General features: G+C 46.6%; 1 protein-coding gene across 1 annotated transcript in view; it reads left to right on the top strand.

Annotated features, from left to right (window-relative positions):
• LOC147718255 (nicotinamide N-methyltransferase-like) overlaps positions 1-23980 on the top strand; it is a 48944-nt gene extending 24964 nt beyond the window's left edge. Inside the window, exon 3 of the mRNA XM_086966660.1 lies at positions 23169-23980. Within this exon, the coding sequence (XP_086822786.1) occupies positions 23169-23604 (436 nt within the window). The 3' untranslated portion in view covers positions 23605-23980. The remainder of the gene's footprint in view (positions 1-23168) is intronic.
• The last annotated feature ends 307 nt before the right edge of the window (positions 23981-24287 follow it).

The raw sequence follows: 24287 nt of genomic DNA, 5'->3' as shown, positions 1-24287 counted from the left end.
GCATCATTTTTTACATGTACACCGTAACATTAACAACACAATTACATCATATATCTGTTCCGCAAAAGCGACACATTGCAGGAGTCACATCATTTTACCATCAAAAACAATTTCACCAATACCTTAAGAAACATGGAAGTGGTGAAAAAAGCCAAGCTTGACGTTACGGCAGCCACGAGGTAGCTAGGCTCCGCCACCCCCCCACTGCTCCAAGCATGTCTGTCCCACCGCCCGCCACGCCCATTAACGGTAACATGAAATAGATACAAATCAGCAGATACCTACCCCCATTCCGGAAACTCCCGAAGTGCAACAGGACCACGGTTACGCCCATCCGGAAGATGAGGCCTCGACACGTGCAGGGAGGGGCCCGGCTAACCGCCATCAGCCGTGGGGTGGAAGGCCCAAAATGTACTGGTCTCCCGATTCCCTTCTTCTGCCGCCTTGCAGGCCACGGGGGGGGGGTGTCTTGCCTCTGCCTCCGACCCCCCCCTCTTATCGCCTGGTCCGGACATCACGGATATCAACACCAGGTGTCGGCGTGGGGTGCGCTGGGAGGGAGAGGCGGTGCGAACGAGCCTCTCCCACCCCCACAGGTGGGGGCCCCTCAGCTGTACCCCCAACGCTCCACTCACCCAACAAAAGGGTTCCTCCACTCTTGCGCTGCAGCGGCGCTGCACTCACCCGACAAAAGGTCTCGTCCACTATTGCGAGGCAATGATGCTCTGCTCACCCAGCGGGGGTCTCGTTCACTGTTGCGGTGCAACGACGCTTCTAGTTTCCTGCATCCAGAAACCTTCTCCTCAACTTTGAAGATTCTATAAGAGCCACGGGGCCCCCGACCCCCGATGGGGAATGACTGCCATGATCACCCACGGAACGACCACGACGTAGCCGCGGGACGTCGGCGCGCTCTTGCCGGCGCCGGCCTCAGTCTTGAAATCACCAAAATCCTGCAAGACTACCAACTTGACCAGTTCCGGTGGGACACCAGTATGACCCGGTAGGAGAAATTGATTCCTCCCACCCCACTTTCACTGATAGTTCATTTCACCAGTCCGCTCTGCTACCCTTCAACGAAAACTTTTGGACTGCCGAAAGAGGTCCCGGTCCAACCACGAGTTGGTGGAGACATTTTGACTATACTTGGACATGCCTGACCTCACCCAAAATGGCGCCGGTACAAATGAAACTCTCAACTCCTTGTTGTGCCCCGATTGCTCAGCCTTGATATCATGAGATACGTATGCAGTTTTTAGCACATGAATTGATATGGGATAAGACTGATTACATGTTTGAAAAATGAATTGATGTTAAGTTCTAATGCATCATTGATTACTGTATTTATTATTGAAGGTTCGAATTGTTGACACTTTTGGTACTTGCTCACAATGAATTATCGATATGATTTTGTTGCACTTGTCGCACTTTTTACTATGAAATCAACGACCACTGACTCTCTCTTATGTTTTCCACAAATAAATACCCCCCCCCCATTTTCAGTTCCAGCCTGCTCCGTGGCCGGCCCACGGGGTTGTAAGCCCGTATTTGGGCACCAACATTTTTATTAAAGGTTTTTGAAAAAGCAAACGTAGTTGTAACGCGTAGATTGGTAAGTTTCGAAGAAATGGCCACTGTTTCCGATTTTTTTATTTTTTTTTTAAAAAGCAGGTGAAATGAAGCAGCACAATTAGTTAAGGGTTAAAAAGTATAGTACGCAGAAACATTGAAAATATGATTGGTCCAGGTTTGTTGTGTGCTTTTCATTTTTCTACAGCATAAAGCAATCGATAAAGATCCTGGTATTTAGCCTCTACTTTATATGCTACCTGTATCAGGGAAGTTGTTTTAAATGCCCCTAAGCCACCCCGAACGAATGTCACCTGGCCCCCCTAGTACGAACGAAAACGACCCCGTACCACTGTAGGTTATCTCTCTTCCTCAAAAATGACAAAAATTACTTTCTAGGACGGTTTGGACATTGATGATTTTCATATGATCTATTTATTAAAGTAATTCTCATCTCTCCGCATGAAATTAATTTTCCACATGCTACACAAGTTAATCTCATCTGCCTAAAGTTCTTTTACAGATTTGGGACCGTTTCCCTTGCCTCTGACTCACTTATTGCTAAGTCATTGGTGGATGTTTTTGCCGGTCGGGGATTATCCACCAAATCTCGAAGTTGTGCTTTAGAATAATTAAGAGGGTGCCACCTCTCCATGTGCCAATGCATGGTATGATTACCATAGCTATATTTTTTTTCGGTCCCTCTTGAGAGTTTTTTTTTGGCAGATGAGGCAGGTAACGAACCTGGCATTATCTTTCTTTTCATGAGAAGGAAAAGAAAAAAATTGCCAGATAAAATTCACTTTCACATGGGACGTTCTTGGCATTTCTTTCAGAAACTTTTACATCACTGTGTCATTTCTTTGTCTATCCTGCTTAAAGCAATGTCATGTAAATAGTTGTTTAAAAATTTTTTATTTATCGTGTTTACTTTGTTGGAGCGTTGTATATATTTATAAGTTATTAAAGTGTTATAATCCTACAACTTTTTTGGAGTGCTATATATTTTTAATGTGACACATAATTGTGAAGACTTTGATGTACAAAAAGGCATCCCTGGAATCTTCCGCTTCAGGCTCGGACCCACACACCCTCACAGTGAGAATCCCCTCCCCAAGCACAATACAGGATGGTTATCAGATAGTAGGAACGCGTGTGGTGTGACGGATCTCATCGGGCGGGGGCCTTGATCTACTGTAACTCCTTTGAACAGGGGTCATTCTCTACAGCTGGAGCCATAAACTACATCTGCAGGGCTAAGTGATAGCCTGGGACTGGCCTGCACAATCAGACACAGAGGAAGAGGAGTGTCAGAGGGTGCGGTAGTGAATAGGGTGAAAGGGAGGTGTCGGGCGGGCACAGGGTGTGATACTCAGGGAAGAGCAGCGCAGATGGGGGGAGGTTTATGGCCCAAGCATGAGAGAGAGAGCGGGGGTGACCAGTGCGTGGGGGAGATGCTTGCGAGGGTGGGGAGCCATGCTGAGGATCGGCGGCGTGCAGAAAGTGGGTCTGGTCAAGGCATCTAAAATGGCTGCTGTGCTCAACAAAAGTGTGGCATTGCAAAAAAGGCAAGATGGCGCAGACAATGTTTATCAATAAGGATTAATTCATAACAATTATTTTTAACAAAATATTTACTCGCAGTGACAAAATGGCGATCAACAGTTCCTGATTTCCATCGAATCGAACGTTAACAGACATCACGCAGCAAAATAAAAAAAAAAACGCTCACGCACAGCCGCTGGAAGACATGTACTAACATATATGAGCCTCCTCAGCCACCCTCAGAAAACATAAGGGGTCAAGATACGTCTCCCATACCCCCTTATACCCAGTAATTTAATTAAATCGAAACACAAAATGGCGAATTCACGTTTCGCTACCAGTTTGCCACCCGGTTCGCGAACCGAGAAGCGCTTCTACCGCGAAAAATCAAATTTTTATTATTTGCCCCACGGGACCCTTTAATAACCCCAACATCATTCCTAGGGGGTCAAGAAAGATCTACCTTGCCCCCTTTCATTAAATTCCCCCTTCGTTTTTCTCCTCCTCTTGTCTCTCGATCCTACCGAGAGACAAGATGGCGGCCGCACCGGACTGTTTAGAATGTTGACAGACACCGGAGAGCCAATCAGCTTCGCTACGCAAAGCTCCGTTACGCGAAAAGTAGGCGATCTGGTGCGCTATCTAGGACGCTGTCACAGACATATCTGTTTTTTTAAACGTTAATTTCTCAAAATCCACTGGAGCACATATATTGAGACCCAGCAAAGGCACATCGGGCTAACAGTCCCTACAATTTTGCCAAGTTTCTTGTAAATCCATTCAGCTGTTCGAGCTAAAAATGAGGCCAAAGGCCCTATGGAAAAATGAATGGGAAAAACGCGTTTTGGGACCCCCCTTTTTTCCCGGCCCCCCCTTGACGGAACCCCCCCATATATTTTCAGGGGCTGATCAGAAACAAAATGTGCCATTTTCCTGAAAATTGCAGCCGATTCCGTCCACAAACGCCAAAGTTATTAGACATAGAATTTTCAAAAGTTCCATAGAGAAAAAATCCTAACTATATATACCTACTGAAAAAATCCTATATATATATTTACTGAAAAAACCATAGGTTATAGACCATATATAGTTAGGGATTAGCATTTACAAAACCTTATTTTACTCGCACAAAACCATAGAAATTCGCATATATAGTTAGTTGCAATAACTATATATCGCGCACCCGCAATCCACTGCTGATGATGTCACATATTACATCATTCATGACATGGTCAGTGACATCACCGATGACATCACTGATGACATCTCAAATGACATCACTGATGACATCACTGATGACATCTCAAATAACATCACTGATGACATCTCAAATGACATCACTGATGACATCACTGATGACATCTCATTTGACATCACTGATCACATCACTGATGACATAATTCATGTGATAATACGATGAACCTCTTCAGACTCTAATATAACCTTATATACACTCAGTGTAAACAGACACTCACAGACTGTCACTCATCCATGGAGTTACTCACACACCTAGTCAGTCATGCAAAGAATCAATCACACCTCCATTTCCTCAACTATACAGTTATACACACCTTACTTATTCAAACATATACTAACACATATTTACTCTCTTATACAATCCCTGATACAAGTTCACAATGATCCATACAGCCACTCACACATTCACTGGCTCTTATGCACAGTTATTTATATATGTCAACTCTCACATGTACTGTGTTTTACATATGTACTTACTTTGACATGTAGCACTGAGATATCCATGCACTCACCAATACACTCATGCACACAGTCAACCACCCATACAGCTGTTTCCACATGCACTTTTGAACCCATACATCTAGTGAATCAACTGCTCACACATCTATGCACAGAGTGACACACCTCCCAGCCACCCACACACACACACTCACTCTCCCATACAAATACTTGGGCAACCAATCAATAACCCATATAGTTACTCATATAGCTACTGATCAACACATGCAGCAGTTTACAGAACAACAGACATAATGATGCACAAATTAAGACAGTTTAGTCACTATCCCATGCACTCAGTGAGATACATTTAATCACTCACTCATACAGTCAGTCATGCACCTACTAAATCCTTCATCCAGACACTTATACATCCACTCATTCTTCAATATGTAAGACCTATTTTAACTTTACAGAAACATACAGTCACTGGATGTTGTCATCAGTGATGTCATCAGTGATGTCACTGACCATGTCATGAATGATGTAATATGTGACATCATCAGCAGTGGATTGCGGGTGCGCGATAAATAGTTATTGCAACTAACTATATATGCGAATTTCTATGGTTTTGTGCGAGTAAAATAAGGTTTTGTAAATGCTAATCCCTAACTATATATGGTCTATAACCTATAGTTTTTTCAGTGAATTTCAATGGTTTTTTAATAGCAAATATCATATGGCTGAGATACCCGCCACCCCCTCTCAACACAATCCCCAAAAGGAGGGAAACCGGAAACAGTTCTTAAAGTTTTTGGATGTGGGATGGAGTGACCATCCCGGCCGTATTTATTAAAACAAAATTAAAACATTAAACGTTTTCATGTTATGTACAATTTCATTATCACATTACGATGTTTGGCTAACCTTAACATAATCTCTAATACAGAGGTTCTCCTAGCCGAACTAGCATCCTACAAAACATTCTCTAAGAACACTGAAATTGTACATCCTAACGTTTAAGGGCCAACGGCAAGGTCATAACCGGTGTCAAGATCCCTAACCAGACTTACCCCTCCCACTTGGGAGGGGCGACAGCACAGAGGCTTACCTCAAGTGCAACTACTAACAATTTCCCTTGACTTGACGGGGGCCCTTAAGACTCGACGCCATTTAAAGGTCGTTCGAACACTTGTGTGTGGTATCTAGAAGGTATCGTTGACCTCTCCCCACCCCACACAACTTACCGCATCTGCCGTCGCAGATGACCCTGGCCCCGGGAAATTCCCCAGGAGGGGGCTGTAACCCCTCCTACAAAGGAAGGGGCCTTGACCGCCTTTCCTTTACTTCCGGCGACCCGCCCTTAGACGGGACCGCCTCCCCACTGAGGGGCCAATGGCCACCTCTCCCGAGCGCTCCCATCCGTGTTGGGTGACGCCCACTCATAGGGATCTACCAATTAGTGCTCACCGATCATGACCTTACCGCCTACCAAAAATAAATACGACAATTCTGAAACCTATGAAAACATTGGTCACTACGACCGAAAGAGCCTGCTAGAAATGCAACACTACATCAACTCATTTTAATCGTAACAACCTAGACTGTATTCACCATACTTTATTATGATTAACCACAAACTGATACTGTCACAGCCTGTAAACGAAATGGAAAAACCAACTTATAACTTCACTTTATTGCACAACAACTTGCTGTCCTCAGGGGCTGGTGGGTGGGTCAAAATTGGCTCTTCGTTCCGTCCCGAGCTCACGTGTAGCGAGGGGGTGCAGCTTCGGAGCACAAGAACAAGAGGACGTCTTCTGGTCTTGCGCCTTCTTTTATCCGTCTTCAGGGTGGGCGAAAACCCGCCCCTGCCCGCCCCGAGGGCGTGGCCGGCTGCGTCGGTGTCTAGGCCAGCCCACTCTAGGGCGGGAAAAAGCGTGCCCCGGCTACGCCGCTTCGGGCATACCAGCCGAGACGCGCCTCCCGCCCAAAAATGGCTTCCCGGGGGGATCGAGGCACTCAGCCATACGTTCGGGGGGACCGAGTGGTCGCCCCTTTCCATATGGCTGAGATACCCGCCACCCCCTCTCAACACAATCCCCAAAAGGAGGGAAACCGGAAACAGTTCTTAAAGTTTTTGGATGTGGGATGGAGTGACCATCCCGGCCGTATTTATTAAAACAAAATTAAAACATTAAACGTTTTCATGTTATGTACAATTTCATTATCACATTACGATGTTTGGCTAACCTTAACATAATCTCTAATACAGAGGTTCTCCTAGCCGAACTAGCATCCTACAAAACATTCTCTAAGAACACTGAAATTGTACATCCTAACGTTTAAGGGCCAACGGCAAGGTCATAACCGGTGTCAAGATCCCTAACCAGACTTACCCCTCCCACTTGGGAGGGGCGACAGCACAGAGGCTTACCTCAAGTGCAACTACTAACAATTTCCCTTGACTTGACGGGGGCCCTTAAGACTCGACGCCATTTAAAGGTCGTTCGAACACTTGTGTGTGGTATCTAGAAGGTATCGTTGACCTCTCCCCACCCCACACAACTTACCGCATCTGCCGTCGCAGATGACCCTGGCCCCGGGAAATTCCCCAGGAGGGGGCTGTAACCCCTCCTACAAAGGAAGGGGCCTTGACCGCCTTTCCTTTACTTCCGGCGACCCGCCCTTAGACGGGACCGCCTCCCCACTGAGGGGCCAATGGCCACCTCTCCCGAGCGCTCCCATCCGTGTTGGGTGACGCCCACTCATAGGGATCTACCAATTAGTGCTCACCGATCATGACCTTACCGCCACAGGTCCGGATAGTTGACCGGCTATCCGGACCCCCCACAAAACTCCTACCTAAAGGTCATGTTCCAAAGATTTTAACCAGGCTAGGAAGTCTCCTATGAGTAACTCATTCCCCGCCCTCGACAAATGCACACCATCCCCCAGATACATACTGTCATCATTAATACAATTATGCGAGATCGAATGCAATGCCTTGGAACGGAACAACCTACTCACTTTGTTATTCAATTTTCTAACCGAATGATTCAAAGCAGGGATCGAGATAGCCCCCCGCCACACTTTTCGTGGGATCATATGAGACCATGCGATTAGGCACCCCGGAACTCTCCTCGCTAACCAACTTACCGTGGAAAGCATAGCCTCCAGGAGAAGTCGTCTACCGGTGGTGACCAAATCATTGCCCCCCAAATGCACTATGACTATGGACGGCGGTGACCTCATCCGCTCTAACAAGCCCTCAAAAAATTCCTGAAACTGGTCAATACAGAGACCGCCCCTTCCGTAGAAGGACACTCTGTACCCGTATTCCTCAGGTACGTGAACCATGTCACCTGCTTTGAATACGTCTGCAGCCCGTCTCACGTATGAGTGGCCCACGACCCAAACCTCCTTCCTCACAGCCGGTGACGTGCGACCGCTGACCTGGTGTTGGGTCGACTGCTCAGTCTGCCCTGCCGCGTAGGCTTGCGCAACTGAAAACAAACAAAAACAAGAGGCGTGAGTACATGATTACAGTTTCACAACATGTGCAATCGCACGTACCTCTTATAACAATTGGAGGACCAGCGCCCCACACGTTTCACTTGTTCTACATTAAGACCTCTGGCTGTAGCTTCAGTGGCAGCCCCTATACGAAAGGAGTGGGTCCCAAATTCGCCCGGGTCCAAGCCCGCTGCGGCAATGGCCATTGCAAGCACCCGTTGAAACTGAAACCTCGTCAGCGGGGTGGCGTCTGCATGCCTCAACAATGTCCCTCCCCATGATGCCACCCTTCGTGCTAGGTAATCTTCTAAGCACTGTACCGGACACATGGATGAGTCGGGGTTCCTGCGGATGATCGTGCAGTCCCCTCTCCCATCTTGATCAGTCTTGGACCTGAGAAAGGAGACAATCATCGCATCACCCCTGATCTGGACATGCTCCCTGCACAAGCCCCCCGTCACGTCCCGTTTGTTCCTTGCAACCAGCTCACTAACTCTCATAGCCCCGTGAAATGCCAGCGTAAATGCAGTCCGGAACAAACAGGTCTCGAACGGGGACGAGCATGTGTTCGGGAGCGTGACCAGTAACTGGGACAACCTGTCTAGACCTATCGGTCGTCGTACATCTACTCTGCGACCCTCTAGACGTTGCCACCCACGTAGCGCTTTTTGTACCGTGAAAGACGCTGTTGGGTCCAGGATGCCATGGGCCCTGGCAACAAAGGAAATGGCGGCACGATGCCTTTGGGCCGTAGCCACCGATTTCCCAGCCCTACGTAAGGACATCAGAAAAAGTACTACCAACTCCTCCTGACCCCAAAGTCCTCCTCTCTCTGCCCCCAAAAAGGCTAAATAGGCCTGGAACGCCCCTTCATATGCCTTCCTTGTCCTGGGTGCTAGACTCTCTCCCACGAGGTGACGAAGTTCGGGGCACCGAGAGACCAGAGAGCTTCGGGGAAGGGTGCCGGCTCCGGGTCCGCTGAAGGAAGGAAACCCGAGAAAGCCTGCATGTGAAAACGAGACAGTGCATCAGCAGCCTGATTCATCACCCCTGGGACATGTTTTGCTCTGAATACTACGTTCAGTTGCATACACAGTAAGACAATTTCTTTGAGGAGCCTCAAAATCAACTTACAACGGGCTGCCTGACTATTGATGCATTCTACCACGGTCATATTGTCGGACCAGAACACAACAGAATGATCTCTGAACCCTTCTGGCCAGGTTCTCAGGGCCACCAGAATGGGAAATAGTTCGAGGAAAGCGATGTTACTTGTCAGCCCCTTCTCGTGCCACCATAGGGGCCACTTTTGTGCCGACCATTTTGTGCCGAAGATGGCGCCAAAACCTACGCTTCCTGCTGAATCTGTCCATAGCCCAAGCTCTTCAGAGGAGACGGCTGGCTTGTTCCAGACGACCCGGCCATTGAAGTCCGCCAAGAATGCTAACCAAATCCGCATGTCCTGGCGGACCTCGGCCGATAACCTTGTGCGATGATGACCCTCCTTTAAGCCAACCATCGCTTGGGCAATTGAGCGGGAAAAGGGGCGAGCCATTGGTATCACCCTCAAGGCAAAGTTCAACTTTCCCACTAACTGTTGCAACTGATGCAGTGTAACTTTGGATGCCTTTAAACATACTTGGAGGGCTGCCCTGAATTTCGACACTTTGCTAGCTGGTAAACGGAAGCACCCCTCCCTTGAGTCCAACTCGATCCCCAAAAACTCGAGGCAAGTCGTGGGACCCATAGTTTTACCTGGTGCCAATGGCACGCCAAGATGATCCATTAACACACAGAATTCAGCTAAGGCCCGGGCACATTCGGAAGTACCGGCGGGGCCAAGGAACAGAAAATCGTCAAGGTAGTGCATTACATTTCGGAAACCCGTTTTCTTAGTGAACACCCATTGCAGGAAAGTACTGAATTGCTCAAAGTAAGCACATGATATAGAGCATCCCATTGGCATACACCTATCCATGTAAAATGACCCCTGGAACCCGAATCCCAGAAGACGCTGATCGTCTGGGTGTACCGGAAGCAACCGGAACGCTGACTCGATATCAGATTTCGCCATCAACGTCCCGTGCCCCAGGCGATTCAAGATGGCTACCGCCTCATCAAAAGATGCGTATCGCACCGAACAAACTTCTGGCTCAATTGCGTCGTTCACCGAAAGACCATATGGAGAAGATAGATTATGAATCAAACGAAACTCACCCGGGTCCTTCTTGGGGACCACCCCTAACGGAGAACAAACGAAATCCGGTACCGGGGGCTCACTAAACGGGCCGGCGACCCGTCCCCGGCTAACCTCTTTCTGAATTTTTTCTTGCACTACAGATGCATGTTGTAAAACGGAAAGTTGATTTTTGCACATCCCTACACCCTGAAAGTCCCCTACCGGGATGCGGAAACCATGTGTAAAACCGTTCCGCAGCACCCCGGCAGAAGTACGATCCGGGTATTCGCTGAGCCAGGGAATCATTGCCAAGGTATCAATCGGGGTTGGTAAAGGCGCCCCTCGGCCTAGCTTAGGCCTGTTTGGCGCCTCCCTTACCCCCATTCTCACTCGTTCTGGCTCTGCACGATGACTCAGGATGGGACGACCCACACGTACTACACTCATGTTTGAATTTACACGATCCCGGAGGCCTGGTACACTTCCCATTGTTAAAATTAAAACAGAAACCCTTTCTCCCTGTATTGCCTGCGGGCCTCGACTGGTCGTCGGTGCTCGTACTTGGTCGAAAGGGCGTCCCCACATTTTGGCGGGAGTAATCAACAACAGTGCTCCCGACCAATGGCATTCTTAACATTCCCGATTCTTTCATCTTATCCCATGTTAAAGAATCGTAACAATCCCAAGTCAAACTCTTGTTATGTTCCTTTTCTTTCCTGAACAAATTGTCATAACAAAACCAATGGTTACCTTGATACGCTGTCGAGTAACCCATAATTCGTGATTGATAAACGGGAAACTCAGGAAGCAACTCGGGCCTACGTTCCCCCAAAATTGATGTGAAAATACCCCATGCATTGCCCCAGTTGCCAATGTTCTCATTTACCTTAAAGGCGGCCATCTTTGCGCGCCAAACACTCGGATGCATTAAGTCCTTCTGACTTTTTACATGTTCCACATCATAATGATCAACAAGCAGGGAAAAAATATTCACGTACTCCCCCGCCCAGATCTTTTCCTTTATAGCTAAAGGCACATGTTGTCCTAATCTCTCTCTACGAGAGGGTGCTGACTCGTCCCTTGCAATCGGCAATGGCCGCTTACCTGCACCGGACGCAGCTTCTGCCGCTTGCGGCTTGTCTATCCCCGCCAACGGCGTAGCCACTCTAGCTGCCTCTTTCTTCTCACGAAGCCCTTTTATCAGCGCCTGTGCTTCGGCAGCCGTGGCGCCATCACTACTATCCCCCAACCATGCTGCTAGCTGTGCTGCCAGCTCGGGGGGCATGTCTTCCTTGGATGTTGGGGTGACGACAACGGGGATTGGATTCCCCTCCATCGGTACTGGGGTCGGCGCCTCGAGCGGGGCAGAGGGAACCGGGACGGCCCCACCGGCTGGAACCTTTCTCGGCCTCTTAGGTCTCCCTCCAGCTGGCGGGGTGCCCGAACCCTCCTCCCCATCTCGCTCCGCCAACCGTTTCTTTATGTCGGACACTTCTTTGCAAAGGGCCCGCACCATCTGTTCGGTCGTCATTCTTTTTGCGCCTTTCTTGGGCATCTCTCCGAGGAAGTATCTAGAAGACAAAGAAAAAGATCAAAACGCTCAAAATTGGCTCTTCGTTCCGTCCCGAGCTCACGTGTAGCGAGGGGGTGCAGCTTCGGAGCACAAGAACAAGAGGACGTCTTCTGGTCTTGCGCCTTCTTTTATCCGTCTTCAGGGTGGGCGAAAACCCGCCCCTGCCCGCCCCGAGGGCGTGGCCGGCTGCGTCGGTGTCTAGGCCAGCCCACTCTAGGGCGGGAAAAAGCGTGCCCCGGCTACGCCGCTTCGGGCATACCAGCCGAGACGCGCCTCCCGCCCAAAAATGGCTTCCCGGGGGGATCGAGGCACTCAGCCATACGTTCGGGGGGACCGAGTGGTCGCCCCTTTCCAAATGCTGTAAAATGTCAAGTACGTGGTAGGTAAAAACATTTTACGTTGTTGCATAATGCGTCATATGACGCGCCGCTTTAGCGCACCCGGAAGTGCTCTGGTGCGCAAGGCGCAGCTTCCCGGAAACGATCCAGAGCGCGGCGCGCAGCGCGTAACGTAAGCATAACAGGTCATGTGACTTGTTAATAAAACTTTTCATTGGTTCATTTTACTTTTGTTATTCTAATGATGAAAGGCTAGGTGATATGACCTAAAAATAACGCTTTTCATTGCTTTCGAACTTTTTTTTTCCCAAATGATGAAAGCCCCACCTTTTTTTTCTCACTCTGACTTGTAAAGCAAAGGACCCAGATGCATTTACAGTTTATCACTATCAATGTTCCAGACTAATGTATTTTACCGGGATATTTACAACTGTCCTGCAAGTAAAACATTCCTTTTTCGAGAAAAAGGGCGTTTCTCCGTCCCATGAGGGAGCCGTTCAGCAAAAGAGGCTCGGCCTGCTGTCTTAGTCGCTGATAGGCATGAATATCAGATTCTTATCGATCACTTTATGTTGCAGGAGTAGAAAACACAACAGCCCTTGACCATTTTTCTTTACTGCGTTCCTGCGTATTTTACCTTTTAACAGTCATGTAATTGGACTGCTTTATTTCACTTGCCTTTTACTGATTCGAAAACAGTGGCTATTATTCAAAACTTTACCAATGTAGGTACTACTACCATGTTTTTTTTAAAAAAACCTTTATTGTGAAAATGTCAGTATACAAATACGGGCCTATAACCACGTGGGCCGGCCACGGAGCAAACTGGAATCGTATATGATGAGGGCACATTTACACTGTAGAAGAACGTAACGGGCGACCCATTAGATTGCAAGAACTAAGGTGTCTACCATTTACGGAATCGGTGGACGTACATTTTATAATTAAAGTACAACAGGGCCAGTTACAATAAAATTATCTAGATATACATTTGCGGGCAAGTACCATGGGTGACGTTAATTCGAACTTTCAATAGTACAGTAATCAATAACACATCAGAACTTAATATCAATAGGGATGTCAAAATGTTCAATCAATTCTCGTCCCTGCTCGCCATGTGCTTCAAAACTGCATACGTATCTCATGATATCAAGGTTGGGCAACCAGTACACAACAAGGAGTTACGAGTCCCATTTATACCAGCGCCATTTTGGGCGCAGCCGGGCAGGTCCAGGATATAGTCCCTAACGCATCAGCATTCTCGGAAGAGGTTGACACAGATGACATCTTAAGGAACAAAGAAAGACAAATTAAGGATAAGGAAGTTGTCACTTTAGTTTTTTCATCAGCTAGCGACAGCAACAAACACATTGTAATGGAGATTAGAGAGAGAGAAAAAGCGACTCCCCCCTTTAGCAGATTAGCTAAATCTTTCCGTAATTTGGGCATAAAAGTTCGCTACTGACGCCGCCTCATGGGCCAACAGGTTTTGTATGCTTTTTATAACCCAAAGCCACACAACAGATCATGTGACTTGTTACAAAACTTTTCATTGGTTCATTTTACTTTTGGTTTCCTAATGATGGAAGGCTTGATCATATGACCTAAAAATAACTCTTTTCATTGGATTAAAACATTTTTTTTTCCCAAACGATGAAAGACCCACCTTTTTTTTTCTCACTCGGCAATCAAAAAAGGTTCCGTTAGATGACAACAGAGGGGACAGGCAACAAGAACCATCACTCAAAAAAGGGGAGGGCAGGTTCTTCCCTACCGGGTCACGTTGGGGCTCCACCGGAACTCATCGAATTGATAGTCTACAGTGTTTCTGGATGTTTCAGACTAAAGCTGGCGTCAGCATGAGAGCACCACCATCTCGTTGCTCCTTCGTGGCCATTCCACAAGCAATCATGGCAGCCGCTCCCCACCGGAAGCCTGCGGGAGTCGGGGGCCCCCAAGACTTTTGTAGAATCTTCAAGGCTCGGAGGACGCTTTCAAAAATGGAGCCCAAGCCCTAGCAGACAAGCGACCAAGTTCCAAGGTGTCCCAGAGCCATTTTAGTGGACCAGGCCCAATTCCGAAGAGCCGACCTCCATTTTAAGAGTCCTGTGGAAGCCGCCTATCGCTGCACCGCAAGAGTAGGAGCAACTCAACTACATGGTGAGTGAGACGCTGTAGCCGCAAGAGCGAGCCGAAAACCGCTGAATGGCAAGTGAAACGCTAAAGGGGCGCCCCACTACAACAGACGAGCCTCCACCTGGGGAGGCCCATTCACGCCGCCTCCCCCCCCACTTCCCCCGGGGCGCCCCACCCCATTTTTCGGAGCAGCATTGTAGGATACCAAAACCAGTGCGGCACCCAGGGGCGCATACGATGCATACGTATCTCGTGATATTGAGGTTGGGCAACCAGTACACAACAAGGAGTTACGAGTCCCATTTATACCGGCGCCATTTTGGGTGCGGCCAGGCAGATCCAGGATATAGTCAAACATAACAAATGAGGCTGACGTCTCTGAAGCAGTTGACGCACAGCAGCACATAGCAAATAAACATGAAGTCTCTGAAGCTGTTAACTCACTGCAGGACAAAACAAGTGAACCTGAAACCTCTGGAATAATTGTCGCTCAGAAGAACAACACACAAAACTCTGTAGTGTCTGAGGAAAGTAAAATAGAAGGGCACTGTAGTTTCAGACACACTTAACACTAATGACTTAACAAAGATATCGTCTGTCTATGAAGCAGCTGTCATGTTCACAGAATTGACAAAGAAGTGTGCAGACACCAATGCTATTAAGAAACACAAGGAAACCCAAGACTTTTATTTTGTTATGGCAAGGGAACGAAATAGAGAATAAACTATAGTTGGTCACCATTGGGTTTAAAGAAGGGATGGTTCTTCACCTGGGTGCCGTGAAGAACTCAGCACGTTGTGCTGCCTTGGAACTATTCGCACAACAGACCGCTACTGACCATTGTTGCTTCTGTTTTAATTAAAAAAATTTATGGTGTTTACTGTTTTTGTTCCGATGTATATATTTATAAGTTAATAAAGTGTTATAATCCTACTACTTTGTTGGAGTGCTATATATTTTTAATGTGACACATAATTGTGAAGACTTTGATGTACAAAATGGCATCCCTGGAATCTTCCGCTTCAGGCTCGGTCCCACACACCCTTACAGTGAGAATCCCCTCCCCAATCACAATACAGGATCGTTATCAGATAGTAGGAACACGTGTGGTGTGACGGATCTCATGGGGTGGGGGCCTAGATCTACTGTAACTCCTTTGAAGAGGGGTGATTCTTTACAGTTGGGGCCATAAACTACATCCGCAGGGCTAGGTGATAGCCTGGGACCCGCCTGGACAACCGGACACAGAGGAAGAGGAGTGTCAGAGGGTGCGGTAGTGAATAGAGTGGAAGGCTGGTGTCGGGCGGGCACAGGGTGTGATTCTCAGGGAAGAGCAGCGCAGATGGGGGGAGGTTTATGGCCCATGCATAAGACAGAGAGCGGGGGTGACCAGTGCGTGGGGGAGATGTTTGCGAAGGTGGGGAGCCGTGCTAAGGATCGGCGGCGTTCAGAGAGTGGGTCTGGTCGAGGCATCTAAAATGGCTGTTGTGCACGACAAAAGTGTGGCATTGGAAAAAAAGCAAGATGGCGCAGACAATGTTTATCAATACGAATTAATTTATAACAATTATTTTTAACAATATATTTACTCGCAGTGTCAAAATGGCGGTCAACACTTCCTGATTTCCTTCGAATCGAACGTTAACAGACGTCACGATCGGCGTCGTGCAGAGAGTGGGTCTGGTCAAGGCATCTAAAATGGCTGCCGTGCACGACAAAAGTGTGGCATTGGAAGAAAAGCAAGATGGCGCAGACAATGTTTATCAATACGGATTAATTTATTACAATTATTTTTTACAATATATTTACTCGCAGTGTCAAAATGGCGGTCAACACTTCCTGATTTCCTTCTAATCGAACGTTAACAGACGTCACGCAGCAAAAAAAAAACAAAAAAACGCTCACGCGCAGCCGCTGGAAGACAAGTATCAACATATATGAGCATCCTCAGCCACCCTCAGAAAACTAGGGGGTCAAGATACGTCTACCGTACCCCCTTATACCCATTTCTCACATTGTTTTTCCTCCATCTTGTAATTTAATTAAAACGAAACACAAAATGGCGAATTCCCGTTTCGCGTCCCGATTCGCTACCCAGTTCGCGAACCAGAAAGCGCCTCTTCCGCAAAAAAATCTATTTTTTTTATTTGCCCCACGGGACCCTTTAATAACCCCAACATCATTCCTAGGGGTCAAGAAGGGTCTACCTTGCCCCCTTTCATTAAATTTGCCCTTCGTTTTTCTCCTCTTCTTGTCTCTCGATCCTACCGAGAGACAAGATGGCGGCCGCACCGGACTGTTTAGAATGTTGACAGACACCGGAGAGCCAATCAGCTTCGCTTCGCAAAGCTCCGTTACGCGAAAAGTACGCGATCTGGAGCGCTATCCGGGACGCTGTCACAGATATATCTTTTTTTTAAACGTTAATTTCTCAAAATCCACTGGAGCACATATATTGAGACCCAGCAAAGGCACATCGGGCTAACAGTCCCTACAATTTTGCCAAGTTTCGTGTAAATCCATTTAGCCGTTCAAGCTAAAAGTGAGGCCAAACGCCCTATGGAAAAATGAATGGGAAAAACGCGTTTTGGGACCCCCCTTGTTTCTCGGCCCCCCTTGACAAAACCCCCCCAAATTTTCATGGGCTGATCAGAAACAAAATGTGCCAATTTCCAGCCGATTCTGTCCACAAACGCCAAAGTTATTAGACATAGAATTTTCAAAAGTTCCATAGAGAAAAAATACTAACTATATATACCTACTGGCGACCGCCAAACTGCTCCAAATTGAAGCACCACACACAGCGTGTTATTCAACTTTTTTTCAGTAGGAGTACGGTGTACACAGCAGCTCCTTTCAAGCCTTCACTTTCGCCAAACGCGTTTCGGGTTGATGTAGCCCTTGCTCACTGGCTGCTGAATCGGGGAACAGCAGTCAAAGTTTTCACGGCACTCGCAGTGATTCTAATAAAGCCAGCCTTTAGTGGGCGGGTCTTTAGAGTTCTTCCAATGCCGTTGTGCCCCAATAATGTATTACATTTCCCCAATGGGTCGCCAGAACTGGAGGAGCTGGGGCCCCACATTTGTCACCTTGCTGAATGGTCACGTTGTTCCTCCGCACCACATGTCATCAGCGTTAGGGGCTGCAAACTCAGCAGCGGGGCACTTCACGACTGGGCGGGCCGCTCAATATTCCAAATGTAAACTGCTCCAAATTGAAGCGCTGAAAGGCACTGCTGTGTACCCCATACTCCTACTGAAATAAAAGGTCAATAACACGCTGTGTGTGGCGCTTCAATTTGGAGCAGTTTACATTTGGAATATTAAGCTGCCCTCCGTTAACTAATCAATAACTAATATAGACTTTCACGTAGCTAGTAACTAACTTATGCAGTAGTTTACACAAGAAGAGAGGGATTGATACAAATATTCACACAGTTCAATCACTTCCCATATATTTTGTGAGACACTTTGAATTACTTGATTAAGGAGTCAATCACACTGCTAATAAATCCTCCATCCAGACAGTTATGCATCCACTCATTCTTCATTGCAGATTTCTATATATATATAATACATATTTAAATATCGAACCAAACCACATTCACTGGATGATGTCATGTACAATCACAATGTTAATAGCTCTAACTCTAGCAAATGTGAGAATTATTACATTGCAAATTCTTCTTTAACGAGTGGTTGCATTTGCAGAGTGGTGGTGAAAGGGGGCAGGGCCTCCGACCAGCATTCAGGAATTCTGCTGTATAGGATCTGCAGGAGGTACTTGGATGGCTTTTTGGCCCCAAAGTCCCTTAGGAGTGAAGTGGACTTCATCCCCCAACCAGTAGTGTTCCAGGAGGAGCTTTTGCAGACTGGTGGAGAAAGGACAGTATAGCCTCTTAAGACCTCTTAGGAATACCACTGTGTGGGACTCACTGGAGGTAACACGAGGGGTAGTTGGACCACAAGGACATCCTCGGCAGCCAATTACCCCTCATATTACCTTAAGTAAGTTACACAGAGCAGGATTGATACGTTTTCGCTGCTGGGGGTACTTTGGGGCCAACTAGCCTACTTGTTACTTCCAGTAAGCTTCACATAATGGGATTGCTGAGAGTTGTACACAGACCATACCCACTTTCTCCACCACTCTGTAAACACACCTCCTGATGCACTCTTGGTTGGAGTATGAAGTCCCCTTGCTCATGAGGGTCCCTGTGGCCAACTATCCTCCTGTTACCTCCAGCAAGCCCCACACAGCAGTATTGCTGCCCTCTTTCTCCACCACTCTGCAAATGTGCGTCCTGGTACACTACTCCTTCAGGGATGAAGCCCACTTTAGTCCTTCTACCAGCATTATTTCAAGAGGTATGATATAAAAAGGGGCATCGCCGTTATTCACCTCTCAGCAATCCCACAGTGGGGGGTTTACTGGAGGCACCTGGTGGGCTAGTTGGTCCCTAAGGACCCTCAACAGTTATGAGGACTCCTTCCCCCACCCAAGAGCACTCCAGGAGGTACGTTTGCAGAGTAGTGAAAAAAAGGGGTAGGGCCTCAGGTGAGTTGCTGGTTTGTGTATTTTATTGTTTTAAGAATGGGGGCTGTGTGTCCTCTCTACCACGGCCAATGTTGGCCCTGCGTACCCCATACCCTGGGGCCAGGTCTATGTTTTAATTATAATTAATTGATGGCTGGGGCATGCTTTTTGTCTAAAGGGGGTCCCTGTGGGACCCCCGTAGCAGGCCTAGGTGGTCAGGGTGTTTCTACCCTGCCCCATTTCTTGTTTTTATCTTATTTTTACCTTTTGATTGTGACTTGGTACCACTGAGTCACAAGATGTCTGCCAACACTTCCTGTTTGAAGCTGTTAGTAGCCAATCAGATCGAAGACTTGAGATATATGGATATCTGAGAAATGTTTACATTTCTCAGCAACTATTGAGAGGATTTACACCTTTTAACAAAAAGAGTGCTTTCTGGACCAAGAGCTACCTTTTTACCAAATTTGGTATTATTCAGTTCACTAGTTCATTCTGTAGTTTTGTCTATAGTTTCCTATGGAAATTAACATGGAGAAAATGAGTTTTGGGACGCCGCCTTTTTCTCAGCTCCTTCATGACGAATCATCTCAAAACGTTCAACACAGGAGCTGACCTGACTGCGACATCAGTTTGGAAAATTGATGACTGTTAGAACTGGGGGTCTCCAGTTGGCTGAGGTAGGTACCTTAGTCCAAATAGGGATTCTTGCTTCTTGCAGGGAAAAGAGGGACACACCCTTAGGTAACCCCTGCTCACCCCCTGGAAGCTTGGCATGAGCAGCCTGGCTTATCTCCAAGGCAATATGTATTTGCAACCACATTCACAGTAACGCAGTGGTAACACGACAAATGGACACCAAACTGTTTTTTTACAAAAATAGTGGTATCTGTATCAAAAAGAATACAAGTAGACCAAATAGTATAAATCCAACATAAACGTATTCATAATGTATCACTCTGCCAGTTATTAGGACAGCAATCACTTATAGGTTCTCTTGGAGTTAATGAGCAGTTCACAATGATCTGTTGCTTTCCTAATGCAATGCTATGCAGTTGGTAATGTAGTGATAACACAAACCCTTAATGCACATAGTAATGCAGTTCATAATGCAGGAATAATGCAGGTCGTAATGCAAGAATAATGTGATTCATAATGCAAGAATAATGCAGTTCGTAATGCAATGAATAATGCGGTCGTAATGCAAAAATCAGGCAGTTTGTAATGCAAGGATTAATGCTGTACGCCAATCTGTGCGGTCAACTCATGCCCCACTAGGCCCCAACAACAGAGACAATGGTCATACACTTAAAATGGTGGCCACAGTACTGCTGGGCAGGTACGGGCTGCTCTGGTACTCAGCGCTTCTAGCACACTGTAGCGGGAGAGAGCTCAGAGCACTCCTGTACTCCTCCTCCACATCTCCCCAGGCCACACACACATGCAGCTCCTGACTGGAGTCAAAGCCTCATCTGGGGGGTGCGCTGCCTCGCTCTCTCTCTCTCCACACTCGTCGGATGGCCAGCTGGGCGGCCCGATGATGTTAGAGCTCCGGTGTTAGTCACTGCTGTAGCCGGATGGGTTACAGCTCTGCCTTCTCCTTCATTGATGGACTTGGTCAGATTCCTCTCAGTGAACAACAATCATGATCCCTTTCACCGTGTACCTTTCTTAGCTTCAAGAAATCATTTAGCACGTTGTGGCTTGGGCCGGCGGTGGTGATCCTTACTCACAGCCTCAGTTACAATGATGGCTCGGGCCAAAAACAATGACACAGCAGCGTGGACGATGTTTCACACTGAGGGGGCAATGCGATCATAGGGCACCTCGTAAACAGTACCACGGACCACACAGCTGTCTTCCAGAAATCCTGTAGCACATTGCAGCTCGGGCTGAGGCAGTGATCCTCACTCATGATGACGTCTCGGGCCACAAACAGCAATACAGCAGCGTAGACGATGTTTCACGCTGCGATGGCAATGCGATCCTAGGGTATCTGGTAAATAGTAACACAAACAACACAGCAGTCTTAGGCATGCAAAAATACCATGCACCAAACATCACAGAGACACGGTTGGAAATGTTTATGTTCCTGAGTTTTCACAACAGGGGACCAGCTATCCTTCGGCCCTTGGAGACACGCTACTTCAAGTCACAGCACACGGCAAAGTCCTCACAAGCAGGGGGACACAGTACACATCAAAATCCCTTGACCTCTCCTTAGTCAAATCAGCAAACTACAGGCCAGCCCCAGAACACACAGCAAGGGCAGTCCTTCTCTTCAGTCTCTTTAGCTGTTCTTCTTTGGCAGAGGTTCCTCTTGAGCACAAAGTAGGCTAAATCTTTTTTCAATTTTGATATCAGCCTTGAGTTCAGGGGTTTCAGCTCTCACTTTTATACCCCTAAATGCCTTTGAAGTCTTTGTGTGCAGGGGTCTCTGGCCCCAGTCCAAAGCAGACCTGAATGTCTTCCTGCCGATGCACACCCTCTTCCTTTGATAGAACAGGTCTGTGCCCCAGATGCTCAGCAGGAGGTGGAGCCATCCTTTTGTGGCTGCAACACATCTCTCTTCACATTAAGGGGGCAACTCCTCCCCTCGCATCAAATTCAGGCCAGCCTTTTGCTGTCTCACCAACCACTCTCTGATGTCAGCACACTCCCCAGACCCTGTCAAATCCAAACCCTGATGGTCAATACACAACCTGGCAGAGGCACACAGGATGGTTTAAGACAAGAAACCAGGCAATTCTAAAAACGTGGATTGTAAGCATCCAATTTAAAAATGATCTTAACAAAACACATTATCAAATTCTGAGTTAAGGCAAACCTAACCTCCTTCTCTCTATCTTAAGCCTATGGGAAGATATGCTGGAATCATGTGACACAGCATTCCCCATTCTGTCCTGTGGGCAAGATGGCCTTGAAACCGTTAAAAACAAGTTTGGCAGTGTTTCACTGTCAGGACAAGATATGCACCTCACTACATGTCCTACCTTTCACATGCACTGCACCCTGCCTCGGGGGTACCTTGGGCCTACTTTAGGGGTGTCCAATGTGCGTAAAAAAGGAAGGTAAGGTCTGGCAAGTGGGTCAACTTGTCACGACAACAAGGTAGTTAACAAACTGCAGTGGCAGGCCGAGATCTCTTTTTACGGCTACTTGTGCGGGTGGCACAATTAGTGCTGCAGGCCAACTAGTAGCATTTGCATTACCAGCATTGGCACTTTACTATTGAAATTAATGGTAAGACAAACATACCAATTATGGACAACCTATTACCATAACACTTTATATAGGAAACACTTGCACTTTGACTCTGATCAGCAGTGGCAACGTGGCCAGGGTACTAAAACCAACAAAAACAGTTCTGAGACCATACAGGAGGAAGGCCAGAAGTTTAGTGATGACCCTGCAAAAAGGGCCAAGTCCAACAGTGATCTTAAAGTAAAACCAAGTAGGCATGTGTTATCTCTGTTCAGAATACACAGCAAACTAGGATGATACTGGGTAATAGTACCCTAAACATAATACTGAAGGTTTATATTTGTCTCCCTTGAGACCAGAAATCATCTAATTGTGAATGCCATTGGTTGGTATGCAAGTCACATGCTTTAAAGTTCTTATCATTTGATTGCATATCTCATTAATCATCAAAAAACTTTGAACAAAGGATGAATGGTCTATAAAGTTTTAATTATTTTGAATAGGGGTGCAGGAACACACTGCTTTTTACATGTAAAACACTTTTTTTATGTTGATGAGGCACGTTCTGTGTGATGCAAATATATGCCGGCTAGAAAAACGTTGAGGTCATGTGACCAAGACTGACACAGGCTGAAATGCGTCTGTTTCTTTACCAATAAAACAAATGTACTCACTGAACTTTGAGCTTCGTTGGTGTGGCTGCATTTCTTTACTTCAAGGAGGAGAGATTTTTGGGAATAGATATATATAGTCCCTTTGCAAACAATTTGTTCATATTCATACAAACCAGTTTTGAAAAACGTGCCTTAACTTGTAAGAAAAGAACATGCTTTATTCAATATTACAATTTTATTTCAAATGTTTATATTTTTTTTAGGGACGCTTGGCTTGAAAAGCAAAGTTTGTTACGAAGAAAAATCAAGGTCATTGTTAAATATGACCCCAGCAAATGTAACCCCTTGTCTCCCACCATCCTGCCCCAGGCTGACTGCCTGATTTTGCCTCATTGTTTGGAGGTCCACATGACAGATGAAGAAGGCTTCTGCAGTGCTTTAAGAAATGTCTCAACACTGTTAAAAAATGAAGGGTGCTTAATACTGATTGCATGCCTCGATACCACTTTTTACATGAATGGGAGCTTTAAGTTTCCCCATCTATGTATGGATGAGAGATTTGTAAGGAAAGCGCTTGAGGATGCTAACTATGTCATCAAGGAGTTGCAGGTGTTTCCAAGGACAGTTAAACAATTGTATAATGTGACTGATTACAGTAGTGTAATACTTGTTCTTGCTCGGAAAGAAATACCTGTTTAATGTACATATGAATCCCAATTGATAGACATAACTTTTACAGTAGGTTGTCCCTGTTCTGATCCAAGTTTCTTCTGTTTCCTCCTTTGTTTACCCTATTGCTGCTGACACCAGTGTTGCTCTGCTCTCTGCCGCTCCTCACTACTTGACAACTTGCCTTTGATTTTGCTTGGACCACTTTGCCTTAGCTCTCTGAGGTTCTGATTTAGTTAATATCTCCTTGCCCTTTAATCCAAAGTCAAATGGATTATGTCTTAGTCTTAGCTGCTCGGAGGAGTGATGATTTTTGATTGTGTATTTGAATCAATTTGCAGCTGGAAAGAATATTTAAATCTTAAAATAAAATGATGGTCTTTTTCTAAAATAATTTAAAGCTTCTGTGTTTGTTGTGCAATGTTCTAACTGTGTGTGTGTCCATGAACTATTACCCAGAAAAGGCAACTGTGAGAGAGAATTGTCACAAGACTGAACGCTGTAACAGACACACGCAGGAGGAAACATTGGAATGATAAAGGCGAGTGCACTCACTCCTTAGACTCAAAATCCCAACTAGTGTACCAGCAGACAGGAGGTTCTTCTCTCATTCCCAAGAAACTCTTGCCCTGGGAAAAGGTATATGGAATCCTCCTCAATGAAGGTTATGCTGGAATCCCTGGTGGATTTAAAATTGGTAAGTAAAAGGACTA

This window comes from Lissotriton vulgaris, chromosome 4_1 (genome assembly GCF_964263255.1).
Source record: "Lissotriton vulgaris chromosome 4_1, aLisVul1.2, whole genome shotgun sequence".
NCBI lineage: Eukaryota > Metazoa > Chordata > Amphibia > Caudata > Salamandridae > Lissotriton > Lissotriton vulgaris.
Note: the sequence above shows the minus strand (reverse complement) of the source record. Positions and strands in the feature narration are given on the sequence as shown.